General features: G+C 50.2%; 1 protein-coding gene across 1 annotated transcript; it reads left to right on the top strand.

Moving 5' to 3' along the window:
* The first annotated feature begins 9,817 nt into the window (after positions 1-9,817).
* Positions 9,818-23,540, top strand: LOC144948810 (melanotransferrin-like). Its single transcript, XM_078878462.1, has 9 exons — positions 9,818-10,267; positions 16,686-16,837; positions 17,198-17,294; positions 20,436-20,630; positions 21,495-21,645; positions 21,901-21,968; positions 22,174-22,361; positions 22,591-22,786; positions 23,456-23,540. Exons 1-9 carry the CDS (start codon positions 10,180-10,182, stop codon positions 23,515-23,517), a joined length of 1,197 nt encoding a protein of 398 aa, XP_078734588.1. The 5' UTR covers positions 9,818-10,179; the 3' UTR covers positions 23,518-23,540.
* Positions 23,541-24,580: the final 1,040 nt, after the last annotated feature.

Raw genomic sequence — 24,580 nt, 5'->3', positions numbered from 1 at the left:
CACAGAGCTACCGTTGAGATCCCCCACGCACAGTAGAGGGAAGCACTTCCCCACGCACTCTGCCACATGAGTTATTATGGATTTGTTGTGATGTTGCATGGAAAGCAAATCGATATTTTAACTATCAGTGCTCGTTTAATCAAATTAAGTGCAGGACAATTGAGCGCAGTCATTGGTTGTCTGGCTGAGATCGACAATTACACCTGAGAACCCGGTTTGATCACAGACGGCTGCCTGGATTCGAACCGATAATCTGAGGGGTGTAAGCTCAGCACTGGCCTCCGGGCCTGAGGCTTTTGGGCCTCCTGTCTGAATGATTGCCTTGGCCTGAATCCAAGACTGTGTTGTGATGAGTGACGATTCACAGCACCACCATTACCAAGTCGCCTCCAGGAACGCACAACCTGAGTAACGGCATCTCTCTTGTAGCCGTACCCTGCCGTGCTGTGTCCCAGGCTGCAGGAAGCAGAGCCGTATTATCCAATAGGCCACAGTAGACACTGTGCCTAGGGCCTACGAACAATTGAAGGCCCTACCATTTTTTTGCCATTTTTTTCGTTTGTATGATGCAAAATTTAACAAATATACCTTATTGAATAAATACATGTATATAGCACAAGGAGGATAGGCAACAGTGTATAGAGAGAGGCAGAGTCATGTCAATGTTTTATTCTTCATTGTAAGAGAGAAATTGACACCGGAGATGAACTTTGGAGATGTTTTTCATTGCAAAATTAGCAATAACATCGTCAAATGGTGTTTTCCCACACAATATCATTCTCAATATACAGTAGTGCAAGGTAAGACGATGCGTTGTTCTCCTATGGTTTATCGGAGACAGTTTTTGTCAGTTTAATACGTAGACTTTCGGGACCAATATCCATAATATAGGTTTTTGGGGTTTGATCGCTTGAATATTAATTTGTTAAACCCGACACCAGCTGACACAGCCAAATAGTAAGGTCTGTCACGTAAAAAGAACGTGCCAATTTGTTACTAGTACAGTAGTGACATGGGCAGCAGCAGCAGCAGTACCGAGATGAAGACAGTTATCACTAAAGGCCTACAATAACCTTAGTTTGGCCCTGGCAGTAAGATGAAGATTTATATCCTGGTTAATGACAAATAAGTAATATTTTTTAAAAAAACATTTTAAAAAAACACACTTTTATGAAATGTACTAGTAATGGAAGAACTGCACGACTGTGGGAAGTGGCCCCGAAGCTTGCCACAACGTAAGGGACCGTGGGCAATTACAGCCAACGTCAGTTGACCTTGGACAATTAGACCCAAGCCGAAATATAACATAAAAAAATAATGTTTAAAAATATATATTTTTTATGGTAGAATATAGTATTGTCATCAGTATAACATACGTATACCAAGTTTGCAGTCGATATCACATTGGTAAGTGGGTTAAAATTGAGTTACAAGATTTTAAGATACAACAACGACAACAACGACAACAATAGAGTGAGTGAAATAAAAGCGTGTAAAACATTTCAAAGTGCCCTTCAGGATTGCTGCCATAGCTTTAAACGTGACATCAGTGAGTTGTAATTGCCATGCCACTAAAGTCGGAATTACTTATTAACAGAGCCCCAAGCTCTTATCAACAGGGATACGCAACCCAGGTGTATATATGCAACTGCGGTCTGTTCTTCTATAATGCTGCGTGTTTTCAAAACACAAATTGGCTATAACGCGATATGAGGGGACACATTTTTATTGTGACACATTTATTGAACTTGCCGTGTGTCTGTTTATAATCTTTGAAATATTTGATATTACTATCTTAGGATTTACGAAGACTAACGAGCTGAAATTTTCAACACAGACTCGTCTCTCGGGACAATTCAAGATTTCGTTAAAAAAAATAAACGGTGCAGGTCCCGCCGATCCTGGGCTATTTGTGTTGTCGACTAAATTTTTATAATAATTTTTTGACTTAATTTTCATAATTCATCCTCGCTCATTTTACCCCCCCCCCCCTCTTTTTGAAATCTCAAATGGTCGCGCCCAGCAAACGTCTCCTTCAATCAGAGCGCCTGCTGTTTGGGGAGCCTTTTGACCAATGAGAGGCGCGCAAACATCGCCGCTCGTCATGGCGCCGGAGCAGCCACTTTGGTTCCCTCTAGCGCGAGACCAAGAATTATAATTTAAATTACTACTATTGATGTAATAATTGCAGTTATAATCGTAATAAATAGTATTGTCATTTGCTTTGCCACGCCTGTTTTGACGCGCGGAGGGCAACATGGTTATGCTCAAGTTGAGCGAGCAGGTGATCATGTTTTAGAATTAAATACGGTAATGTTATCCCTATTTTGATTTTTAAAAATTCTAATTATGATTTTTATATAAGCGCTTTAAATTACAGTGCTAGATCTGTGCACATTGAATACGGCCTGCGATATGCACTGTTAATATGTGCGTATTGTTATAGCATTGCAGTCTGTATGTGTCTTGCCGTCTGTACATATGTAATGACAGGGTGACACCTGTTGGCCTGGAGTGGTAATTACGGCCATGGCTGCATTACACAATGCCTTATTATAAGGGGGGCGTATCTGGGGTAAAGGTGAAAGGCGGAGTCAGTCGAGAAGCTCCGGGAACCAGCTGAAGGTTCTGGAAAGGGGGCGTGGCCAGAGAAGGAGTTGGCCACGCCGGGGCAGAGATCAGGGGGACCGAATCAGAGGAACCAGAGGTTCGGTGCGGGTCCTGGGTCCTGGCTGCGTCGCTGCTCGTCGTCATCTCTTCGTCTCCGACCACGTGGCTGATCTTCTGGAAGACTCTCTCCATCTCTGCGCTGGTCGAACAGCTTGCGCAGCGAAGCCGGAAATGGGGCTACGTGTTAGGATCGCCTATGTGTAGCTGCGTTACACAATATATCGCCCAGTGTGCTCTTAATAAATAAGAAGCCTTCTATTCGACGTGTCTCGGAAGTCACTCACTACACATACAATTAAAATGCCTTACACGTATCGTGCTGTTCTAAATGTAATTTACGACTTTGCAAACGACATGATCGTAATCCTAACTGTAATAGTCGTAATGCGTGCCATTAACTTTTACGTAGACTGTTTTTTGGAACAATGCGCATGCTTTCATTTATTGTATGGACAAGGGTTGACATAAGCAAAGTCATCATTGTCATCTGTACAGGGTCATAAAATGGGTAAAACCCAAACTTTGCAATGCACACACTTTTATTTGCACTCTAAATTACAAAATAAATTATTTTGACCCTAGAATTAATCACATTTGATATGCTGGATAAAAGTGGGTGGCTTGCATAAAGAAAATTAAACATATCAAAAGGAAGCCACCCACTTTAATTCAGCACATCAAATGTGATTAATTCTGGGGTCAAAATAATTGTTGTACTTTAGAATGCAAATAAGTGTGAGTGCATTTGAAAAGCTTGTTTTTACCTATTTTTTTTTATAATGCGGATGCGGATTGGATGTAATTCGATTGAGGGAATGGGACTACAACGCGCGAGTAGGAATAAGCAGTTGTACGGCTGCCTTAGCATAGCATCGGACAAGGCGGGATGCTGCTGGATACCCCTGGATGCTATCCACGCATCTCAGTCTTTTTTCGGCCTGCGTACGCATCTCACGTGATATCATGGACTGTGCTTTACCCTAAATTATGTATTATTTATTATAACGCGATTTTTACACAATGCGGTGTTCCTCAGGAACGCAACAACTACCGGGTTATGCGAACAGGCTACACATAATCACGAGCATCGTTTTAGAGAATATAAAATAGATGAGCAGATAATCCGTCTCATTCACATATCCGTGTCTCCACATAAGACGTAATATTTCTTAGACAACCCATTAGCAGTGTCGAAACCGGTCCAGAGTTTTGCTCGTCTTTAACCGATGCTGCTGAAGTTAAACACTCCCCAGAAGGCCGTACGGCTGACGGATCATTTACAAAATATTTGTCATTCGTGTGGAGAGATGTATGTGTGTAGGAGACATCGTCAACTGCGACAGCACTTTTTAACGTTAGTCATTACCGCCTTAGTATGGTGAGCGGACAGGCAGTATAAACTAGACTTTTTATTCTACCAGGTAAGGCCCACTGAGCTCTATTGCTCTTTTACAGAAGTGACCTGGCCACAAATGATAGATCAAAGAAGTGGCTTATCACGTGGAAATTTATAGCAGCCAAATACTCTAAACGCACATCGATTTTAAATGTGGAGGGAAAAAATAGAGGTCACGGAGAAAAATCCATGCGACCACGGGGAGAGAGAGAGAGAGAGAGACACAAACTCCAAATATACAGCTGCCGCCTATCCCGCCTTGACCTGCCACTGACCTCCAGTAAATGACCAAGAGTGTGGGCTCATCCGTTATGACACTGCAATGCCTGGGTCCTCACCTCAGTCACCTGCCGCCTCGCGTGCTTCCCACCGCCTCCGCTGCCGGTGTTGCAAGCTCAGCAATTCGGAACCAATCAAGGAGCCCACCACAGAGTTTTGAATCTAACAGGCCGCCCTTGTAAATACTGCGCATGTGTGTGTGCAAAAGGCAAAAGTGCAGCCCTCCAATTGCATTCTGCCACCACTGCTGGCGGAAGGACATCCACTGGAAGGGGCTCCAGAGTGTATTTGGTCTACTCTTCCACCCACGACTTGCCGATCTATTAACTGTGGAGTGTCCAATCATGCCGCTGGGTGGATGGCGGCAGGCGGATTTAGCAAACGTGTGCCGTCGTCTCAACTGCCGGGCGACCTGAGCGGCGCAAGTCCGGTGCGCCGCTCACCACCCCACCACTGGCAGGGTCTATTTTGGCAGATTGGGCCTAAGCCCAGTGTAAACACGTGACCTCATCCCCTCCCCCACAGTCATAATACCAATGCAAATATGTGTGCGATGTGCCAGACTGTCTGTTTGGTCTGCCAGCCAAGACTGGGCGTTGGAAGGAATGTCATCTTTGCTCTGCCAAATGCAAATCATCCAATTTTCGGCTGGTGGGTTTCATTGGAAGTAATTTTTCATAAAAACGATAATTTCAACTTATAACCCTGCGCCACCGTCGCTCTCGCTCACTCCCTCTTGTAGAGAGAGGACGATCCATAGACCGCAGAGGAAGCACAGAGAAGGCGGGATAGGCGGCAGCCACGCGAACAAGCCTCCGCAAAATCCCCCCTTCTCCCCCCAAAGGTCTGCGGTCATCTCTATGTAGTGACATGGAATGGGTCACGATGGTGCATAGCGCTGGTTGCTGGCAAAGAAGGGGATCTGCTGCTGTAGCAGCCCTGCCTGCCAGCAGGTCACGTGATGGGCCGGAGAGAGGGATGTGGGGCAGAGGTGACGGAGGGGCCACGCGAGGTGACGCCCGGGAGCCTTCTAGTAGGTTCTAGAAGGGGGGCGTGGCCGGGGGCGGAGCGAGGCCACGCTGAGTGGATAGAAGGGAGACCCCGACCAAGACTCGCAGCTGTTGTTGGGAGTGGAACCTGTGGGGCTACAAGAATCTTCGTCACCGTCTGTGTCATCGTCTTCACGTCTTCAGCGTTGTTGGTCAGGCAGCCTGTTGCTGTCCTGCCCAAAGTAAAGAGAGTGCCTCCTACTACTCGTGTCTCTGAAGTGAATCACTACATATGTGTAGTGATACACTCAGAGACACTAGGAGTAGGAGGCACTCTATTTATTACCGCCTTCACAGGGTACAAGGGGTAACTACACTCCAGTCAGGACAGCTGGCAGACTGCCTCACTGACGACGCCGAGAAGGTGAAGACGCGGACGGAGACTCCAGCAGCCCGACGGGATCCCACTCACAGCGACAGCCTCGAGCCTTCCCTCGGGCTCCCCTTTTATCCTCCTGGCGTGGCCTCGCTCCGCCCCCGGCCACGCCCCCTTTCTAGAACCTTCTCGCGGGCTCCCGAGCTCGCCTCACGTGGCCCCTCTGTCACCTTTGCCCTGCATCCCTCTCTCTGCTTGTCACGTGACCTGCTGACAGACAGGGCTGCTGCAGATCCCTTTCTCTGCCAGCAACCCGCGCTATGCTCCGTAGTGACCCATTCCATGTCACTACATATATGAAGATGTGACAGTATCGGTCGATTGATGCTTGTTCACAGGTGGGAGGAACCCGCAGCACCCGGAGAAAACCCACGCGGGTGTGTGGGGGACAACTCGGGTGGGGACCGGCGGAGTCCACATTTGTTGTTCTGCATTCTACTGGCGACTCACGGTGTGGAGTTCAACACCCAAAGAAAGGGAGGGAGTTTGAAAGTTTTTGTTGCATCATTATGTCAATAACAACGAGTACACACAAGTATTGTAATTATTGAATGGGGATTAACAAACGTGATTGATGGGCGTGTGTGGTTTAATGCATAGCGATCCTCATACCAGGCATGCAACACTCCCTCCATTCCTGAATTGAAATCGATTATTCTGCTCACGATACAGGCATTGAATCGTGTGTGTGTGTGAGAAGTGATGATTTACAATTTTATCCACACACTATGCCAGAGACCTATGACAAAATCGCCCAGAATGCACCCGATCTCATCAAGTCTCAAAAGCTAAGCAGGCTTTGAGCCTGTCGCCTGCTTGGATGGGTGACCATTGCATGATAGACAGCTGCGGGGCTGTGTCACGATCTGTGTGTACCCAAGTCACTCTTAAAAATGAGACGATCTTCATCTATTGAGTTCTGAGCTGATTAAACAAAGTGAACTTGAAACTTTAAATTGAAATGAGATTGGCGTTTTCCGAGACCGTACTATATTGAACTTTTGCACCGTACGTAGCCAACCGCGCTAATCGGAGGTGCGGGGAAGGAAAACACCAGCGGTGTGCTTGCGATAGACTAGTTAGCACATTGCCCGCACTCACCAGCAGACATCAGTGCACCACCTTGATGGGCAACGCCTTCATGGGCTGGGATGACGTCATCAGCTCTGTCGGGCGCGCAACGCCCGAGTAGCTGACACAATATCAGAGGGCCGCTAGAGAATCTGGAAGGTTTGCTCTGAACTCTTAAGTTGGCTATAAACTGTGAAGTTTGCTCTCAACTGTAACCTGACAGACGTCGCACGTGACAGCCGTTTGTCAGGTTACTTGCAAAGATAACAAGAGAGAATGCTGAGATTGTATAATCGAGTTGAACCACGAGAGAGGGCTCGTGGCTCATAAAGGTTTATAAGTCGGCTCGTTATTCGCATGATCGGGCAGACCTCTGGCAGGTGCTGTAGTTGCTGCCACCGCCAACTCTCTTGGGTTGCGGCCATCATTGTGAGAGAGTTGCTTGGCTCAATGGAGCCTCACCAGCTGAGATAATAGAGTCTTAGTCTGTGAGTCTCTTTGTTACTTTATGGGTATCTATATAAGTTTATGGACCTCTGTAATATATGGGTATCTAGGCAACCTATGGGTCTCCGTATAACTATATAGGTCTTTATGTAATCTATGGGTCTATGGGACTCTAATCTATGAGTCTATAACTATGGGTTTCTATGTAATCTATGAGTCTCTATATAACTCTTTGGGTCTCTATATAATCTATGAGTCTCGATATAATCTATGGGTCTCTAGACACAAATGTGAAAACGTCCCCCATCGTCGTGCTGCTGTCAAACCACAATGATGTCAAAGATGCGGCGGCCCTCACACTGGTGATGTCTGTTCAGTGAAAGTGGCCCCCTCTGAAAATTAGTGAGGAACACTGCTCTACATGGTGGTTCAGATGTCTTTATGACCCCAATTGAATTCTATAAAATGTCATATTTTTGGAGGTAATGTTTATTTGAAACAGAAGTGAAAATTCAAAGAAAAAACTTTTAGGGGTCAATGAATTTGGGGTCACAAGACATCTGAACCACCTTGTTCAAAAAACAATAAACGTCATACGTCACCACGTCACCTGTGCCAGGCCAGGTGCACTTTGAGGCCACGTGAAGTGAACTGCACGCAGGAGGTCACGGGACAGACCCAGCAGGTGACATGGGTTGACTGAGATGGCTGGCAGATGCACCACCTGCGCCCTCTACTCTGCTATTTTATCCGACCCGACGCTCCGCTCGTTGTTGTGAGCGTCACTCCTCCGCCCTCCGTTGTTGTTGGGGGTGACTGCCTCCACCTGCCCAGTAGCGTCCTTCGCGAACCTCTTCCATCGAGGCCACGCGCACTCACACGGTGCGTTATTGACGCGCGTGTCGAGGCGATTGTTGAGTGAGTTGTGCACCACTGCCAGCCAACACGGCAGCGGCACCAGACGTTGTGTTTAACTTTGGAAATGCTGCGGACAGTACAGACATATTCCGGGGGAGTGTGTGGGGTATGTTGGTGAGAGTTGCCGTGTTGTTGATGTTGTTGATGTTGTTGATGTTGTTGATGTTGTTGTGGTGTTTGCCAACGATTAATTCTGTTTACGTGAAGAACGAGGAGTATAGCATTGTAATAAAATCACGAATTTAAATGAAGCAAATGAGACGAAGAAGTTGCTCAAGACGTAAGTTTCCTCCCTCGTGCTGTCCCTGTGTGTGTGTGGCAATGTGGTCGTGTGGGCGGAGCGCGCTCTGCCACCCGCGGCTTGCACGCGGAGACCCCCAGTCCCGGGTGGGTCCGAGTGTCACTGCTGTGCACGAGACTCTCGGCAAGTTTTTGTTTCAAGCGGACCTTGCCACATGTCATGGCCTTTCTCAATGTGCGCGTGTGTTATACCTGGTCACTAATTTGTAAATGCACTTCATACAACTAAGTTGATTATGATTCTTTAATCCGTGTTATGACTGTCGTTCCCCCCACCATGTTTACTGCGATTGTCCTGCGGGGGGCGTCCTGTAGCGAGACGGAAGGTTCACATTTCACCTCCAGCAGACGCAACTCCATCGCGTTATGAGAACGTCCCCACAGAAGTGGATATCACAGAGCTACTCGAAGGCACGCATCTCTACCTGAACATCGCATCGCCAGGGCCACCACAGTGGCGAAATGTTCACTGCCTCTTCTTGGTTCTTTCGGTAAAGTCACGTACTTACTTCCCTTCTACGCGACTTTACCGAAAGAACCAAGAAGATGAATCCCTGCAGTCACGAAAGCTTTAAATCGAAAGTTCACTGCATCGTCTGGCAGAGACTCAAGCAGCAGGTCGTGGGTTCGATCCCGACCCTGTAAAATTGGAATTTGCATGTTCGCCTCGTGGCCTCATGGATTTTACTCCGGGTCTTAGTCGCGTGAGCTAACCCCAGATTTGTTTTTAAGATTTTCTCAGACGTAACTTTGAACTAAAAGTACAACCGCATTTTTGGGCGCATGCCACCGATTCACGACAATTGAGGACCCGTCGTCATCACAGCTGGGTTCGAACTCAGCGCTCTGACCGCGTGAGCCACCCAGCCAGTCACTTCAACCCTTCACCCATTCCCTTTTGTCATATTTTTACAGCTGCCGCCGCCGCCGCTTTGCAGTTCTGCAGGTGACACAAAGCAAAGTGTAATCCCTAACAAGACGCGAGTCATAGAGAGAATATTTACCCACATTGGGAGCTCTTTAAACTGCAGCCCGATGACAGGGAGCATAAAACCCATTCTCTCGCCTCGGCCGTCCATGCCGCCACCACTTGGGCGGGTGCAGTCACGAGACTTCGCCTGCTGCCTCAGCACCCGAACCCTTCAGCTCGGTGCGGGAAGGGTCGGGGGAGAGTGGGGGGGGGGAGTTGCGTGAGTGGGCACACATTGCCCCCCCACCCTCACCCCCCTCCTCACCAGCCATCGGTGAGCACAGGGCCGCCTTTAAAAACGGAGTGACCTGGCTGCAGGCTCCTGTTCACCCCTCCGCGGCGCATTCCGACGTGCTCCACTTCTCTTCCTCGCTCCCACACCCCGTCTCTCTCCATCTCTCACGCACTCTCTCCCCGTGGCTCTTTCCATCTCTCACGCTCTCTCTCCCCGTGTTTCGCTCCACCTCTCACGCTCCCACGCCCCGTGTCTCTCCATCTATCCCGCTCCCACACCCCGTCTCTCTTCCTCGCTCCCACACCCCGTCTCTCTCCACCTCTCCCCGTCTCTCTCCCCGCGTCTCTCCATCTCTCCCAAATTCTTCCCTAAACCCCCCTCTCACTCCCCCTGTCTCTCTCGTGTTTCATTGCGTGTTTTGTTTGCTTCGCCCCGCAAGTTGACTTTTCAAGTGCAGGGCGTTTGGAGATGACCTCGGCCACGATGAGCCTGGCGTCTGCTGTGCCGCTTCTTCTCTGCGCGCTGGCGCTGCTGAGCGTGCTGCAGGGGACTGCAGGTAGGAGATGCGAGATGCCACGTGGGAACCTGATCCTCCCCGAGGTCTCCCGATGCACCACACACCATACCAATTGACCACATGCAGACACTCCATACCAATGTGCCACACGCACCATCTTGATGCACCACACACATCACCCTGATGGACCACACTCCATACCAATGAACCACACACTCCATACCAATGTGCCACACGCACCACCCTGATGCACCACATACTCTATACCAATGCACCACACGCACCATCAATTGACATGTCTAGATTGTGGTGTCGGCACACAATGGTCTACTCTTCGCCGAACAACGTCACGGAATGACTCACGTTCACAGCGAAGAAGCCGGTGCGTGCGTATTTTCGGTTTGTACACCCGCAGTGTTTACCAGGGTGGCCTCTGGGGTGTAACCGCGAACGTCTGCAATGAGCAGTGAGCATGCCACCGCTCACATCCCCCGTCCACCAGCAATTGACAAATTGTCACGATTTGGCAGTCGTGGTTCGATTTAATTGTCTTCTTTCTGTTTCTCATTGATTTTTCATCTGGTTTGCATGTTGTGTTTGCCAGTAACAACACATGTCCAGTCAATCGTCTACAGGACAGTAATGCGATAGTAATAATGATTTACAGGCCTTTCTTAATCGAAGGCCTCAACTTTGTGCCAGTCCTGGACATTGTCTGGCTCTACCTCACGACGCTGTTTAACACGAAGGAGGCTTTCACGACCAATATCCAGAACAGAGGTATTTTGGGTTAGATCGTTAAACCTGCCACCACCTGACATAGCCAATTAGTAAGGTTTGTGACGTAAACAAAACGTGCCAAGTCGTTACTAGTTCAGCACACACCGGTTGTGTGTTGGACAGCAAACCCACAACAACATTTACAATTCGAACACTTTGAGGTTTCAGTGGTAAATTACAACCACCCTCATCAGGCGACAGCCGGAATTGTGGAGAAATCCTGTTTCCGCCTTAAATACGCTGGTCGGTTTCAGTGAAAGAGCAGTTTCCCGAGGACCTGTCCACAGACATCACTTTGCCACTGATGTTTGCTGCATCCGGAAACTTAAACGTATGTCGTCAGGCTCCCGATGTAGTGTGATCACATTTGCATGTTATGTTGCAAATAATGTGCAAAAAAGTGTTAATACGCACATTCGTTGGCATATATGATGCATATATATTGTTTAAACTGATGCAAATATAAATGCATGCCTGTCACTCACCAAATATTCACTCCGTACATGCCAATGATGTGTTTTGCATTTTCTAGCTTTGTGTCGAACTGGCACCGATATCTCACAGAGGCGCCTTGCCTCCTCACATTTTGCAGTGTGCCACCACCACCACTGCTTTAACCAATTCTGCCTCTGCTGATGAGATACTGATTGTCTAAATCGGTCCAGAGTTTTTCTGCTGTTGAGCCAGTACCGCTGAAACATTTTCACTCAAAAATGACCGTGTGGCTGATATGATGTGTAGAAAATACTTGTTTTACGAGTTGGGACGTGTGGTGGCAAGGAAGGGGAAGATCGTCAAGTTATTTTAGTTACTCTCAGGCACACATCTCTACCTAAAAATCACATGGCCAGGGGTATCACGGTGGCGAAATGTTAACTACCTCGCCTGGTATGCAGGAGGCCGTGGGTTCAATCCCGACCCTGATACCTGTAAAATTAGAATTTACATGTTCTCTCCGTGGCCGCGTAGATTTTTCTCCGGGTCCTCTGATTTCCCCCTCCACATTTGGAAACATGCGTTTAGAGTATTTTTGTCTGCTATAAATTTCCACGTGATAAGCCACTTCGTTTAGCTATCATTTGTGGTCAGGTGGCTTCTGAAAGGCTATTTCGCTCAGTGGGCCTTTCCTGGTAAAATAAAAATCGTCTAGTTTCCACAGGTATCTAGTAGTTATTCACATCAGTCAACACCCAATGAGTAACAACCAAACATTCTTGCTTCCATCATCGCAGTCAATCACAACACAGAGCCCCTTGACACGTTCCCATGAAGGGAATGTTGTTCTAAATTGCGGCAAGTTTGTAATGTCACGTGGTGTGGAAGGTGAAGGGCTATGAAAGGGAGGCATTATTAAAAGTGGGTGTTTGGGTAAGAGGAAAATTATTTTCATTTTAATTAAATAAAGTGTCGTCCAGGCCCCTTATAACGAGCCCCAGAATGCCACGGCACTCTGTAACCCATGGACAGCTTTTCTAAAATCCACCACTGGATGGTGAGGGCCTTACCACGCCTTAATATATAATACAAACTCGCACAACATCTACAGCAGCCAGAGCACATTCTCAATGAACCGGCGATCAGCATAATTTAATACAGTAGTTTGTTTTTCTATTCATGTCTGTTGACCGGGGTGTGATGTTCATTGTATAAATTCATACCGTGTAAAGTTATACATTTAAAATGTGTGTGTGTGTATACGTGGTCACTACGTGTATACGTGTGGGGAGCGGTAGTGTAGCAGTGAGCACACTGCGCTACGAACCCGGCCAAGCGAGTTCGATTCCCGCTCACGGCCAACACGAGTGAGGATTATCTGAACCGGTTCTGGGCCTCCCCTAGGTAGACTCAGTTTCAAATGAGTACCTGGTGCGGTGTGGTAAACATCGCCCCTCGTGATATAAAGGAGGCCGGGCGTGGTGATGGCCACCCATCCCCTCGTGTGCCGTGCGGGCATTCATTGGTGCTACTCGCGAACAGCACTTGCCCCAACAGTCTGTTAAAGATACACGGGGGGGGGGGGCCTTTGTCTTTGTGGTCTTTACGTCATGCGCGTGCTGTGTGCGCGTGAATCAACACCCCGGGGCGGATAGCCCCTTGCAACGGAGATGTTTCATCTCGAGGGATTTTCACATTAAAAATAAAGTTGATGCTGCTCAGATGAGATTGGCAGGGGGCCTGATGGCGCCCAAGGACCCGGGCGTCACACAAAGGAGCGCCCCACCACACGGGCCCGTGTTGCTGTTGTTGTTGCTGCTCATATATATTTATATATATAAAAATATATAATATATTCGGGCATTCTGCCCTCGTGACATCCTGGCCTCAGTGACCTCTGGGCGCCCTTGTTATGTAGGGGTGTCTTGGACGTGCCTTTGACGCGCCTCTGATGAACGTTTTAGTGAGCGCAGTCCACGTTTGAATTTTGTTGTAGAGCGAGTGGTGCTTGCTTTTTCAGGTCACGGTTGCTACGAGATGTTACCGACCTCGCCTGGTGATCCCGACCCTGACACTTGTTGTATATTTGGAGTTTGCGTGTTCTCCCCCGTGGTCGCGTGGATTTTTATCTGGGTCCTCCAGTTTTTCCCTCCACATTTAGAATCAACGTCACGCGTCTAATATTGCACATTCCTAGAGCTATCATTTGTGGCCAGGTCGCTTCTGAAAGAAAAGCTACATAGCTCAGTGAGCCTTACCTGGTCAAATAAAACTAGTTTTATAGTTTAGTTTTAGTTCAGGTCAAAAAGGTCAACAGCTCGATTGCACATCGAGGCATTGCTCATCTGCTAGTAATTCGAGCCAGTGGTGGTAATTCCACATTCCTATGGCGGGGCGCAGCCACTCCTGTTGACTTAGCCACAAAGTGGTGCTCCTCATGGTGTTGCCCATCAGCAGGATGAGGCTTGCTTCAACCAATGCGCGTGAACTACCAGCGATGTTTTGCCGGAAGCCCGTGTGGCTGATGGGATGTGCTCCGAATCTTTTAACTAGAAACATTTTTACGTGGATGGGCAGATCAAATTAAGTTGATTTCGTTTAAGCCGGTTAAGAACTCAAGAAGACGAGACAAGATAGCTTCATGCACAAGGGTGGCTTGGGTCACCAATGCTTCGGATGCGTATTTATTTGTCTGATTATTTATTTTGTCAATGATTATTTAGGGTTACGTGATCCTAGAATGGCCACTTTCATTATATGAAGCAATCATTAACGGGAGCTACGGGTGAGCTGATAAGATCAAGTGGAGAGCGACTGCGCAAACGGGCACCCCCATGCAAGATCATGGACCTACACCTCCCCCCGTGTAGCTCAAGTCGATGGTTGTGCTGTTAGCCGGCAGCTATTGAGCCGGCAGGCGCACGAGGGAGTTGGGTGGCCGATACCACGCCCGACCGCCTTTGTCTCTTCAGTGCTGGTGTCTACACCCGGCATCATTCAATGGAGGTATTCACTTTAGGCTGGAATCTACCTCTGAGCGGGGGCGGACCAGTTCAGATACTCGTCACTGCTGCTGGCAATGAGCGGAATTCGAACTCGGGCCGCCGGGTTCGTAGTGCAGCGCGCTAACCGCTACACCACCGCTCCCCACATTAACACAAAACAAAGACAAAGATCCCCCGTATAGTCTCAACAGACTGTTGGGGCAAGGGCTGTTGGCGAGTAGCACTTATGAAAGCCGGCACGGCACACGAGGGGGTGGGTGGCCAGCACCATACGCACGCACACACTCACACGCTCTCCTTCCCTCACACACACACACTCTCCCTTACACACACACACTCACACACACACACTCACTCACACACTCACACACACTCACACATTGTCACACACTCACTCACACACTCTCACACACACAAACACTCTCACACTCTCTCCTTCCCTCACACACACACACTCACACACTCACACAAACACTCTTACACACTCACACACCTCCCACACACACACTCACACACACACTCACATACACTCACACACTCTCACAAACACAAACACTCTCTCACACATTCACACACACACACTCTCACACACACTCGCACACACACACTCTCACACACACTCACAAACACTCCCACAAACACTCCCACACACTCACGCGCTGTCTCGCTGTCATGGCGCCAAGTCGCACTGAGGCAACCCGCGATGAAGGGGGGAATTGTAGCCGCGTGAGCTGCGGTCACGGCTGGGCATCGACTCGCCGCTCACCCCACAACCCTCACCCCCTGCACCCTCACCCCACAACCCTCACCCCCTTGCATCCTCACCCCACAACCTCACCCCCTGCACCCTCGCCCCACAACCCTCACCCCACACCCTCACCCCACAACCCTCACCCCCTTGCACCCTCACCCCACACCCTCACCCCACAACGCTCACCCCACACCCTCACCCCCTGCACCCTCACCCCACAACCTCACCCCCTACACCCTCACCCCACAACCCTCACCTCACACACTCACCTCACACTCACCTCACACTCACCTCACACACTCACCTCACACACACACCCCACACCCTCATCCCGCACCCTCACCCCGCACACTCACCTCACACTCACCCCACAACCTCACCTCACACACTGACCTCACCCGCACCCTCACCCCGCACCCTCACCTCACACACTCACATCACACACTCACCTCACACACTCATCCCGCACCCTCACCTCACATACTCACCTCACACACTCACATCACACACTCACCTCACACACTCACCTCACACACTCATCCCGCACCCTCACCCCGCACCCTCACCTCACACACTCATCTCACACACTCACCTCACCTCACACACTCACCTCACACACTCACCTCACACACTCACCTCACACTCACCTCACACACTCACCTCACACACTCACCCCACACCCTCATCACGCACCCTCACCCCACAACCTCACCTCACACACTCACCTCACACACTCATCCCGCACCCTCACCCCGCACCCTCACCTCACACACTCACCTCACACACTCACCTCACACACTCACCTCACACACTCATCCCGCACCCTCACCCCGCACCCTCGCCTGACACACTCACCTCACACTTGCACCATCACCTCACACACCTCACACACACACCTCACACACACACCTCACACACTCAACTCACACACTCACCTCACACTCAACTCACACCCTCACCCTGCACCCTTACACACTCACCTCACACACTCACCTCACACACTCACCTCACACTCACCTCACACACTCACCTCACACTCACCTCACACTCACCTCGCACACTCACCTCACACTCACCTCACACACTCACCTCACACACTCACCTCACACACACTCACCTAACACTTGCACCATCACCTCACACACTCACCTCACACACACAGACTGTGCCTCAACTTTTGCGTGCGCACTCCCTGGGGACGGTGCCGATGTTGGTGATGACGATGTGTAAGAGAAACATTCACGGAGATACAAATATGCGAAGGAGACTTCTATTTTGCTATTTCATTCCTGACCGTTTGCAGATTCAACACCGATCAAAGTCAACTCAACATTGAGCAATTTAGTTTTTTTCTCGCGGTGAACATCGGTGTCGGTACCACCACCAGCACCACCAGCAGCAGCAGCACGCCTGTGTCTCCCCATCTTGTCCCCGCGTGTCTGAGCCTTCATCTTGTCCGTGTATCTATCCTCGTCTGCGTGTGCAGGCGTCCACGCGTCTCTCCGCTGGTGCACCATATCGACGGGCGAGGAGAACAAGTGCAGCGCCATGAAGATTGCGCTGACCGGGGCGGGCATCTCGCCGCCGCTGCAGTGCGTGCGCGCAGGCGACCGCAAGGAGTGCGTGCAGAAGATCGAGGCAAGGGCCGACACGCGCCCCCTCTCTCCGTGTCTCCTCGTGTCTCATCCCCTGTGCGTCTCATCCACTGTGTCTCATCCTCTGTGCGCCTCCTTGTGTCTCATCCCCTGTGCGTCTCCCCTTCCCTTGCATCCCTTCCTCCCGAGTCTCCTCTCGAGTGTCATCTTCCCGTGTTCCCTAGCCCCCCACATCGTTGCAGACAACTGCACAAAGCCACTCCGCGGAGTGAAGTTTCCACCTCCGTTGGCACCGATTACCACCGCGAACCCGGAGGGAACCTCGCACTCAGCACCACCCTCCTCATCGTGTCGTGTCGCTTTGTTTCTTCGTGCCACCGCCCGGCCACCCTTCCTCGCACAGGACGGCCACGCCGACGCGGTGAGCCTGGACTCTGGGGAGGTGTTCACCGCGGGGAAATACCACGGCCTGCAGGTGGCGGCTGCCGAGGCCTATACAGGTGTGTAAGACCCCTACACAGGTGTGTAAGACCCCTATACAGGTGTGTAAGACCCTACACAGGTGTGTAAGCCCCCTGTACAGGTGTGTAAGCCCCCTGTACAGGTGTGTAAGACCTTGTACAGGTGTGTAAGCCCCTATACAGGTGTGTAAGCCCCCTGTACAGGTGTGTAAGACGCCTATACAGGTGTGTAAGCCCCCTGTACAGGTGTGTAAGATACATAGCGAGAGCTATGTATCTTGGTAATATATGTCTGTCTATAGTTTTCTGGTTAGATTTTATGTCGCTATTTCATTATACCTGATGATGATTGCTTGTGTTGCAATCGAAACGTCGTATTCTATTATTTAATTTAATTTATTATTTTATCTTTAGACGTGACTTAACCGAAAGAACCAAATAATAATTCCTGCAGTCACGAAAGTTCTAAAATTAGGATTGAACCACTTCTACGGGGAAGTTTTAAGCTTATCTTTTTTTTTTCTGGCGACTTGTTTTCTCTGCCTGTATCCTCTTTAGAATGTTCACACTCAAATTCTAACTTAGCAATCTTTGAAATACGTAATCAACCAGGCTATGCGTTAATTGTGTGTTGACCGACCCTCTGTGTTGTATTACATTACATTTCGATATTTTACTAGGTTATTTAATTTTAGTGTGTCTTTCTCCTGATTTTCAGGCTTGCTTGCCGTGTAATCGTTCTTGCAGCACCAATTGATATGCTAATATTTTCTCTAACCCCCCTCCCTCTCTCTGCCTCCGCCCCCCCTCTGTCTATTTAAGGCCACCACACAGAGACGATCACCCCTCTCTGTTACCTGTGTTGCTCTCGCTATGTATCTTGGTAATATCTGTCTGCTAATATGTCTGTCTATAGTTTTCTGGTTAGATTCTATGTCGCTATTTCATTATACCTGATGATGATTGCTTGTGTTGCAATCGAAACGTCGTATTCTATTATTTAATTTAATTTATTATTTTATCTTTAGACGTGACTTAACCGAAAGAACCAAATAATAATTCCTGCAGTCACGAAAGTTCTAAAATTAAGATCGCACAGACTTGACTCAAGGGTACATTTAACATGCAGGCTTAAACATAACTTCAACCGAGCTGACAACTGCTCTTGGAGTTTAAGCCAGGTCCTCGGTTAAGAAAACCTGAGACCCGCCTCCCACCCCCCAACAGTTACAGACTCAAGACCATCTGAAGACGATACCTTGAGCTAATGTTCAACAACAAGTCTCCGCCTCTCCAGTTGATGCAGTTTACACACAACGTGAACTTGTGCTGTCACTCGCTCAATATTTAGGGCTCAAATTCCAAACTTGATAATTGCAAAGTTTGTGAAAAAAAATGTGATTAACTTTGTCCCCCACAATCTCCGGTGGGCAGGTTGTTTTACGCCAAACGTTTGCCCTGACGAATTGTGCCGTGCGACCGCCACCGTGTGAGAACGCCGGCTCTCTGCTGGGGCTCTCGCCCTCTCCAGGGAAAGGGGCTGGTAGAGATGGCAGCGCTGAGGGCCACTTTTGGCCAACACCGCGGAGAGCCCTGCATTCACAACAAACGTGTTCGAGGGCCGACATCGATGAGCCAAGGTTGTTGTAGAACGACGAGTGAGAACTTGTAGAAGAAGTGCAGTGGAAGTTACCGGGTGGCATAGACGTCAGACGTCTTAGCTGGAAGAAAAAAACATGTTTAAGTTTTTTTTAATCGCATTTAAATATTTAACCTGGAAAATCCCTTCTGAGCCAGGAAGCCACCGAGATTAAACCAGTTTCTCGAGCGGAGTGGATTGGTGGTCTCAGTCCAGTAACTAGTTAAAGTATAGTAAAAAAAACCCTCATAAAATGTAATTTGTTTATTTACTTATTAACTCCGTCTCCTTCCGAGACGTCTGCAAGTTGCAGGGTGGGTGTCCCGTTCACCGCTGATCTCGGAACGCTCAAGCGGTTAGCGTTAATTTTATGTAGAGAGGTGCAGCGCCGTTGTGTTTAAAGACGTTGTACTCACCGCAGAGAAGTGTAGCGACCCGACCGCAGTCCACGATAGCTGGCGCAAAACTTTGCCACACGCCTTCCCGCATGGCCTTGTGGGAGTCTCGGTGTACCGATAGCTAATTTATTTATTTTTGATTTTCGGTTCGTTTGACGTACACGCACGTCATCGCAACGGGAAAGGGTTAATGTGGCTGAATTCCAGTTCTGACATTTCAAATATCGGTTTGACCGTCCGCTATAGACACGCTCGATGTTGAAACCAGATGTCATTTCACACCTGCCAAATCACCACCGCGTGTCCCCACGCCGTGGTTCCTTCAACGCAGGCGTTGTCTGCGCCCCGCTGGACAGCGCCTGGTGCAGTGTGCATGTGCACGCCGGCGCTGCGGAGACACAAGTGGTCGGGCGTGGCACTGGCCCTTAGAGCGCATTGAAGGGCCACTGCCCGAAACGTCGCCTTTTATATTTGTATTTTTTACTTACAAGGCCCACAGTGTTATTGACGAACGTGTCCGGGCATTGTTGTTGTCATTATCTGTGCCTGTCTGAATCCCTGCAGTCACGAAAGCTTTAAATCGAAATGTGCCTGTCTTCTTGTTATGTCGTACGGTTTGCTGCACAACAGCAGACTTATTATAGGGGAGGCGCAAATTGTCAACGGTTCATTTGCTTGTACCCCACTGTCAGAGCAATACGACAAAAAACAACTCTAAGCTATTTTTATTTTTCCAGGTAAGGCTCACTGAGCTATGGAGCTCTTTTCCAGAAGCGACCTGGCCACAACTGATAGCTCAGCGAACCAAATACTCTAAAACGCGTGGTGATGTTGATTCTAACTGTGGAGGGAAAAACCGGAGGACCCAGAAAAAAAATGGACGCGACCACGAGGAGAAAGAGAGACAGGAAAACTCCACATATACAGGAATCAGGGTCCTTTTCGAACCCATGACCTCCTGTATACCAGGCGAGGGAGTTAACATCTCGCCACCCGAGAAAGCCTCACTCAAAAATAAAACAAACACTCCTCCTCGTGTGTTTGTAAAGGATGCCTCTACACGCCGCCTCTGTGACCCCCTTCCCCGCTACTGCTGCCCCCCCCCACCACCCTCCGATGCCCCCTGCCCCCCACGTGGAGTAGCGAGCACCGTGGACCCCACCTACTTCGCCGTGGCCGTGGTGCGCAAGGCGGCGCCGGCGAGCGTGACGTTCCGCACGCTGCGGGGGACGCGCTCGTGCCACACGGGGCTCGGCCGCACCGCCGGGTGGCTCATCCCCGTGGGGAGGCTGCGGGAGAGCGGCGAGATCAAGGGGGACGGCTGCGACATCCCCAAGGGTGAGAGCTTTGACTCGGCCGCATAGCGGTCGATGGGTTCGATTCCCCGACTCGGGCGCCGGTGCATCTGAGTGTAGTTTGGATTTTCTCCCCCTGATCTTCAGTGTGTGTACGTGTGTGTATATGTGTGTCTATGTGTACGTATGTGTGAACGTGTGGGGAGACACAGGTGGTTGGGCGTGGTGCTGGCCACCCACCCTCTCGTGTACTGCTCTGGCCTTCATAGGTGCTCGCTAACGGCACTTGCCCCAACAGTCTGTTAAGGCTATATGGGGGATCTTTGTCTTTGTATCCATGGGGAGTGGTGGTGCAGCGGTTAGCGCGCTGCGCTATGAACCTGGCGACTGAGTTCCATTAATGCTAACGGCCAACACCAGTGACAATTATCGAAATTGGTCCAGGCCCTCTCCTAGGTCGACTCAGCCTCAAATGAGTACCTGGTGCGGTGTAAACATCGCCACTGGGGAGACAAAGGTGGTCGGGTGTGGTGCTGGCCACCCACCTCCCTCGTGTGCCGTACCGGCCTTCAGAGGTGCTCGCTAACAGCACTTGCCCCAACAGTCTGTTAAGGCTATAGGGGGATCTTTGTCTTGTATGTGTGTATGAATGGGGAGTGATTGTGTGTGGTTAGCGCTATAAACCTGGCAACTCGAGTTTCATTCCCGCTCACGGCCACACCAGTGACCATTATCTGAACTGGTTATGGGCCTCCCCTAGGTCGACTCAGCCTCAAATGAGTACCTGCTGGGGTGCTGGCCACCCACTCCCTCGTTTGACGTGCCGGCCTTCATTGGTGCTCGTTAACAGCACTTGCCCCAACAGTCTGTTAAAGCTATACTGGGGGATCTTTGTCTTTGTACGTAGAGGTGGCAAGTTTCTTCAACGCGAGCTGCGTGCCGGGCGCGGGCAACCTTCCGCCCAGCCTGTGCCACCTGTGCATCGGGAACGAGGCGGGGGGAGAGAAGTGCGCAGCCTCCAACCACGAGCGATTCTTCGGCTACACTGGAGCCTTCCGGTAGGTAGCTCACACAACCGCAGACAGCCTCAACGGACTGCTGGGAAAGTGCTGTGAGCGAGCACCTTGAGGAGGCCCAGGACTGGTTCAGATAATCCTCACTGCTTTTGGCCGTGAGTGGGAATCGAACCCCGGTCGCCGGGTTCGTAGAGCAAGGTGCTAAACACGACACTACTGCTCCCCACACGCACACGCACACACAAGCTTACAAACACACGTTTGTCCCACCATTCTGTTCACCTTTGTATTGTGCAGCTGTCTGGCGTCAGGATCAGGGGATGTGGCCTTTGTGAAGCACACGACTGTCACAGACAACACAGACGGTGAGTGGGCCATTGCCGCCATTGCCATCATCATCATCATCGCCATCGTGGCCATCATCAACAGATGTACATCCGCGTGTACTCAAATGTCGCGGTTGGTAAATCCGCAGTTGGCAAGGGATGACTACAAATCAAGCTCCTCTCAACTGCCACCTCGACCTCTGTGCCCCCACCCCCCCCCCCCCCAACTGTCGCGTCTCCCCAGGTCACAACCCCGACGAGTGGGCACGCGGCCTTCTCTCCACGGACTTTGAGCTGCTCTGTCCGAGTGGAACTCGTCTCCCTGTCACGGGTTTTAAGTCCTGCAACCTGGCCAGTGTTCCTCCGCACGCCGTGGTCACGCGCTCCAGCTCCGATCCCCGCTGGATCTTCGAAATCCTCGACGCCGCGCAGGTCAGTGAGCACGTCGCCACGTCGCTGTCGCACGATGCTGCCTGCGACTTGGTCCTGCTGTTCCGCGTCTAAGGTGGTGTTCCGCTCTCACGTGATGCTGTACGACGCTGTATTAGACACTGTTCTTTCCATGTTATGAAATTACGTTCTGGAGCACCTTGAGCTAAGGGGCTCTCCAAATATAAAATAAAATAAGACGTGAAACGTCTGTCCATGCGTCTGCGAGCAGAAGCAATTTGGCAACGACAATGGGACGCGGTTCAAGATGTTCGACTCGAGCGGCTTCCAGGGGACCGACCTGCTCTTCAAGGACTCCACCGTCAGCCTCTTCTACCCAGAAGGCCGCCTGGGCTACAAGGAGTGGCTGGGCGGCGGCTTGCTGGAGTCCATGGAGGGCATGGACTGCAATGGCGCCAAGCCCGCAGGTGAGGCCGTTCCCCGCTACTGGCCCGCCATGAACTCCTGTTATGAAACATTAATCAAGCGTGCATTGTGTGTGTGTTTTTTGTTATTATGTAATGATGATGATGAATGTTAAACTTGTAATGCTGCGCTTCCACACGGTATCCACTCAGTCTGGAAAAGAGAGAGAGGACGACTCTGAGGTGACAGGAGGGGGAGTAACTACAAACGACAGAGCGGGAAGTCAGCAGCAGCAGCAGCAGCCATCTGATGAGCCAGCGCTACCAATAGTTGCCCAAGCTCTGCAGTCCTCTATGTATGAAGGTGTTATCGGCCAATTCATGAGCGTTTACATGTGGGAGGAAATTAGAGCACCCGAGGGAGAAACACCCGATCCCATACAGACGGAACAGGTGGAGTCCACATTTGCTGCACCGCCGTCTGGCAAGCCAGGATATGGCTCCTTCTTGATTCCCATGAGAAGGGAGTTTGACAAGATTCGTGTGATCCACCAACCCTCACTGCACGGTTGGCTACGTACGGTGCGAAAGAAGTTCAACATCAATACAATACTCTCAGCCTTGCCCAGAACACCAACTCAAGAGCTGAATGTGTGGCCGTCTTATCATTTGCACCACCAGCTCGGTCCTCACATCGTTACTCCCCCACCTCCCCCTTTGTCTTCCTCACAGTGGTGAGCTCCGTGGCCCTGGTGGCGGTTGCGACCGCACTCTGGGCCATTCTCCTCGCCTGAGCCGCACGGCCCTAAGGGGCCACGGGCGGCACCAGGGGTGGGTGGGGGGGAGGGGGGGGAGCAGGCCCCAGGACTTCTGATCGGTGCAGTGACACCGTCCAGCTGGGGAGGAGGGTTTGATCTGTACGAAGTGTTGTCCGCTCGTGGATCCGGGTTGAGGCTAGGACATCCGTCATGGGTTTTCGTGGCGCGTGCAGGAGGAATTCATGGAGTGACTACAATGTGATGGCAGTTGCTTCACTATAATCAGAGCTTTCTCACGTATTGCCCCACAGACTCACGTAGAGAGCCCCAGACTCACATAGAGACCCACAGACTCACATAGAGACCCACAGACTCACATAGAGACCCCCAGACTCACACAGAGACCCCCAGACTCATAGAGACCCACAGACTCACATAGAGACCCACAGACTCACATGGAGACCCACAGACTCACATAGAGACCCACAGACTCACATAGAGACCCACAGACTCACATAGAGACCCACAGACAGTCCCATTGAGAAACTGGAACCAATGACTGATGCTCGAGTGGCCAAGGGCCAGACCATCGCCCGTGGAGCCTCTCATCTCTGGAGCTTTCGCCACACACTGCTACGGGCATCTTCAGAGGAGCTGAACTCCTGAACATTAACTCCTTATGGTGCACTTTTTTCGCACCGTACATAGCCAATTACGATAATTATCAGAGGTGCGGCTGAAGGACAAAAACTAAACACAAAAAGCAGTTCTGAAGAAATGAGTTTTCAATCTGGATAATTTAAAAGTGCATAGCTCCAGTGGCTTCCTAATATCGAAAGGAAGAGCGTTCCAGACGGCCATAAAAGCGCATCTGAAAGCATGCGATGCAGTAACTATATTTATTCGATGGCTCGCCAAAAGCTGCTGCTGCGAGGATGACCGGAGTTTGTGCGATGAAAATGTATGCTCCTTGACGAAATCAGCAGGTTATTGTGATTCATTTGTGGCCTCGCACTTGGTGTGTAATGATGCCAGGAGGTACCGCGTGGCGACGCCCTAGGGATGAAATGTTCGACGTGCAACAGTCTGACCCGAAAGA

Source organism: Lampetra fluviatilis, chromosome 51, assembly GCF_964198595.1.
Source record: "Lampetra fluviatilis chromosome 51, kcLamFluv1.1, whole genome shotgun sequence".
NCBI classification, from domain to species: domain Eukaryota; kingdom Metazoa; phylum Chordata; class Hyperoartia; order Petromyzontiformes; family Petromyzontidae; genus Lampetra; species Lampetra fluviatilis.
This window is presented reverse-complemented; position numbering and strand designations above follow the sequence as displayed.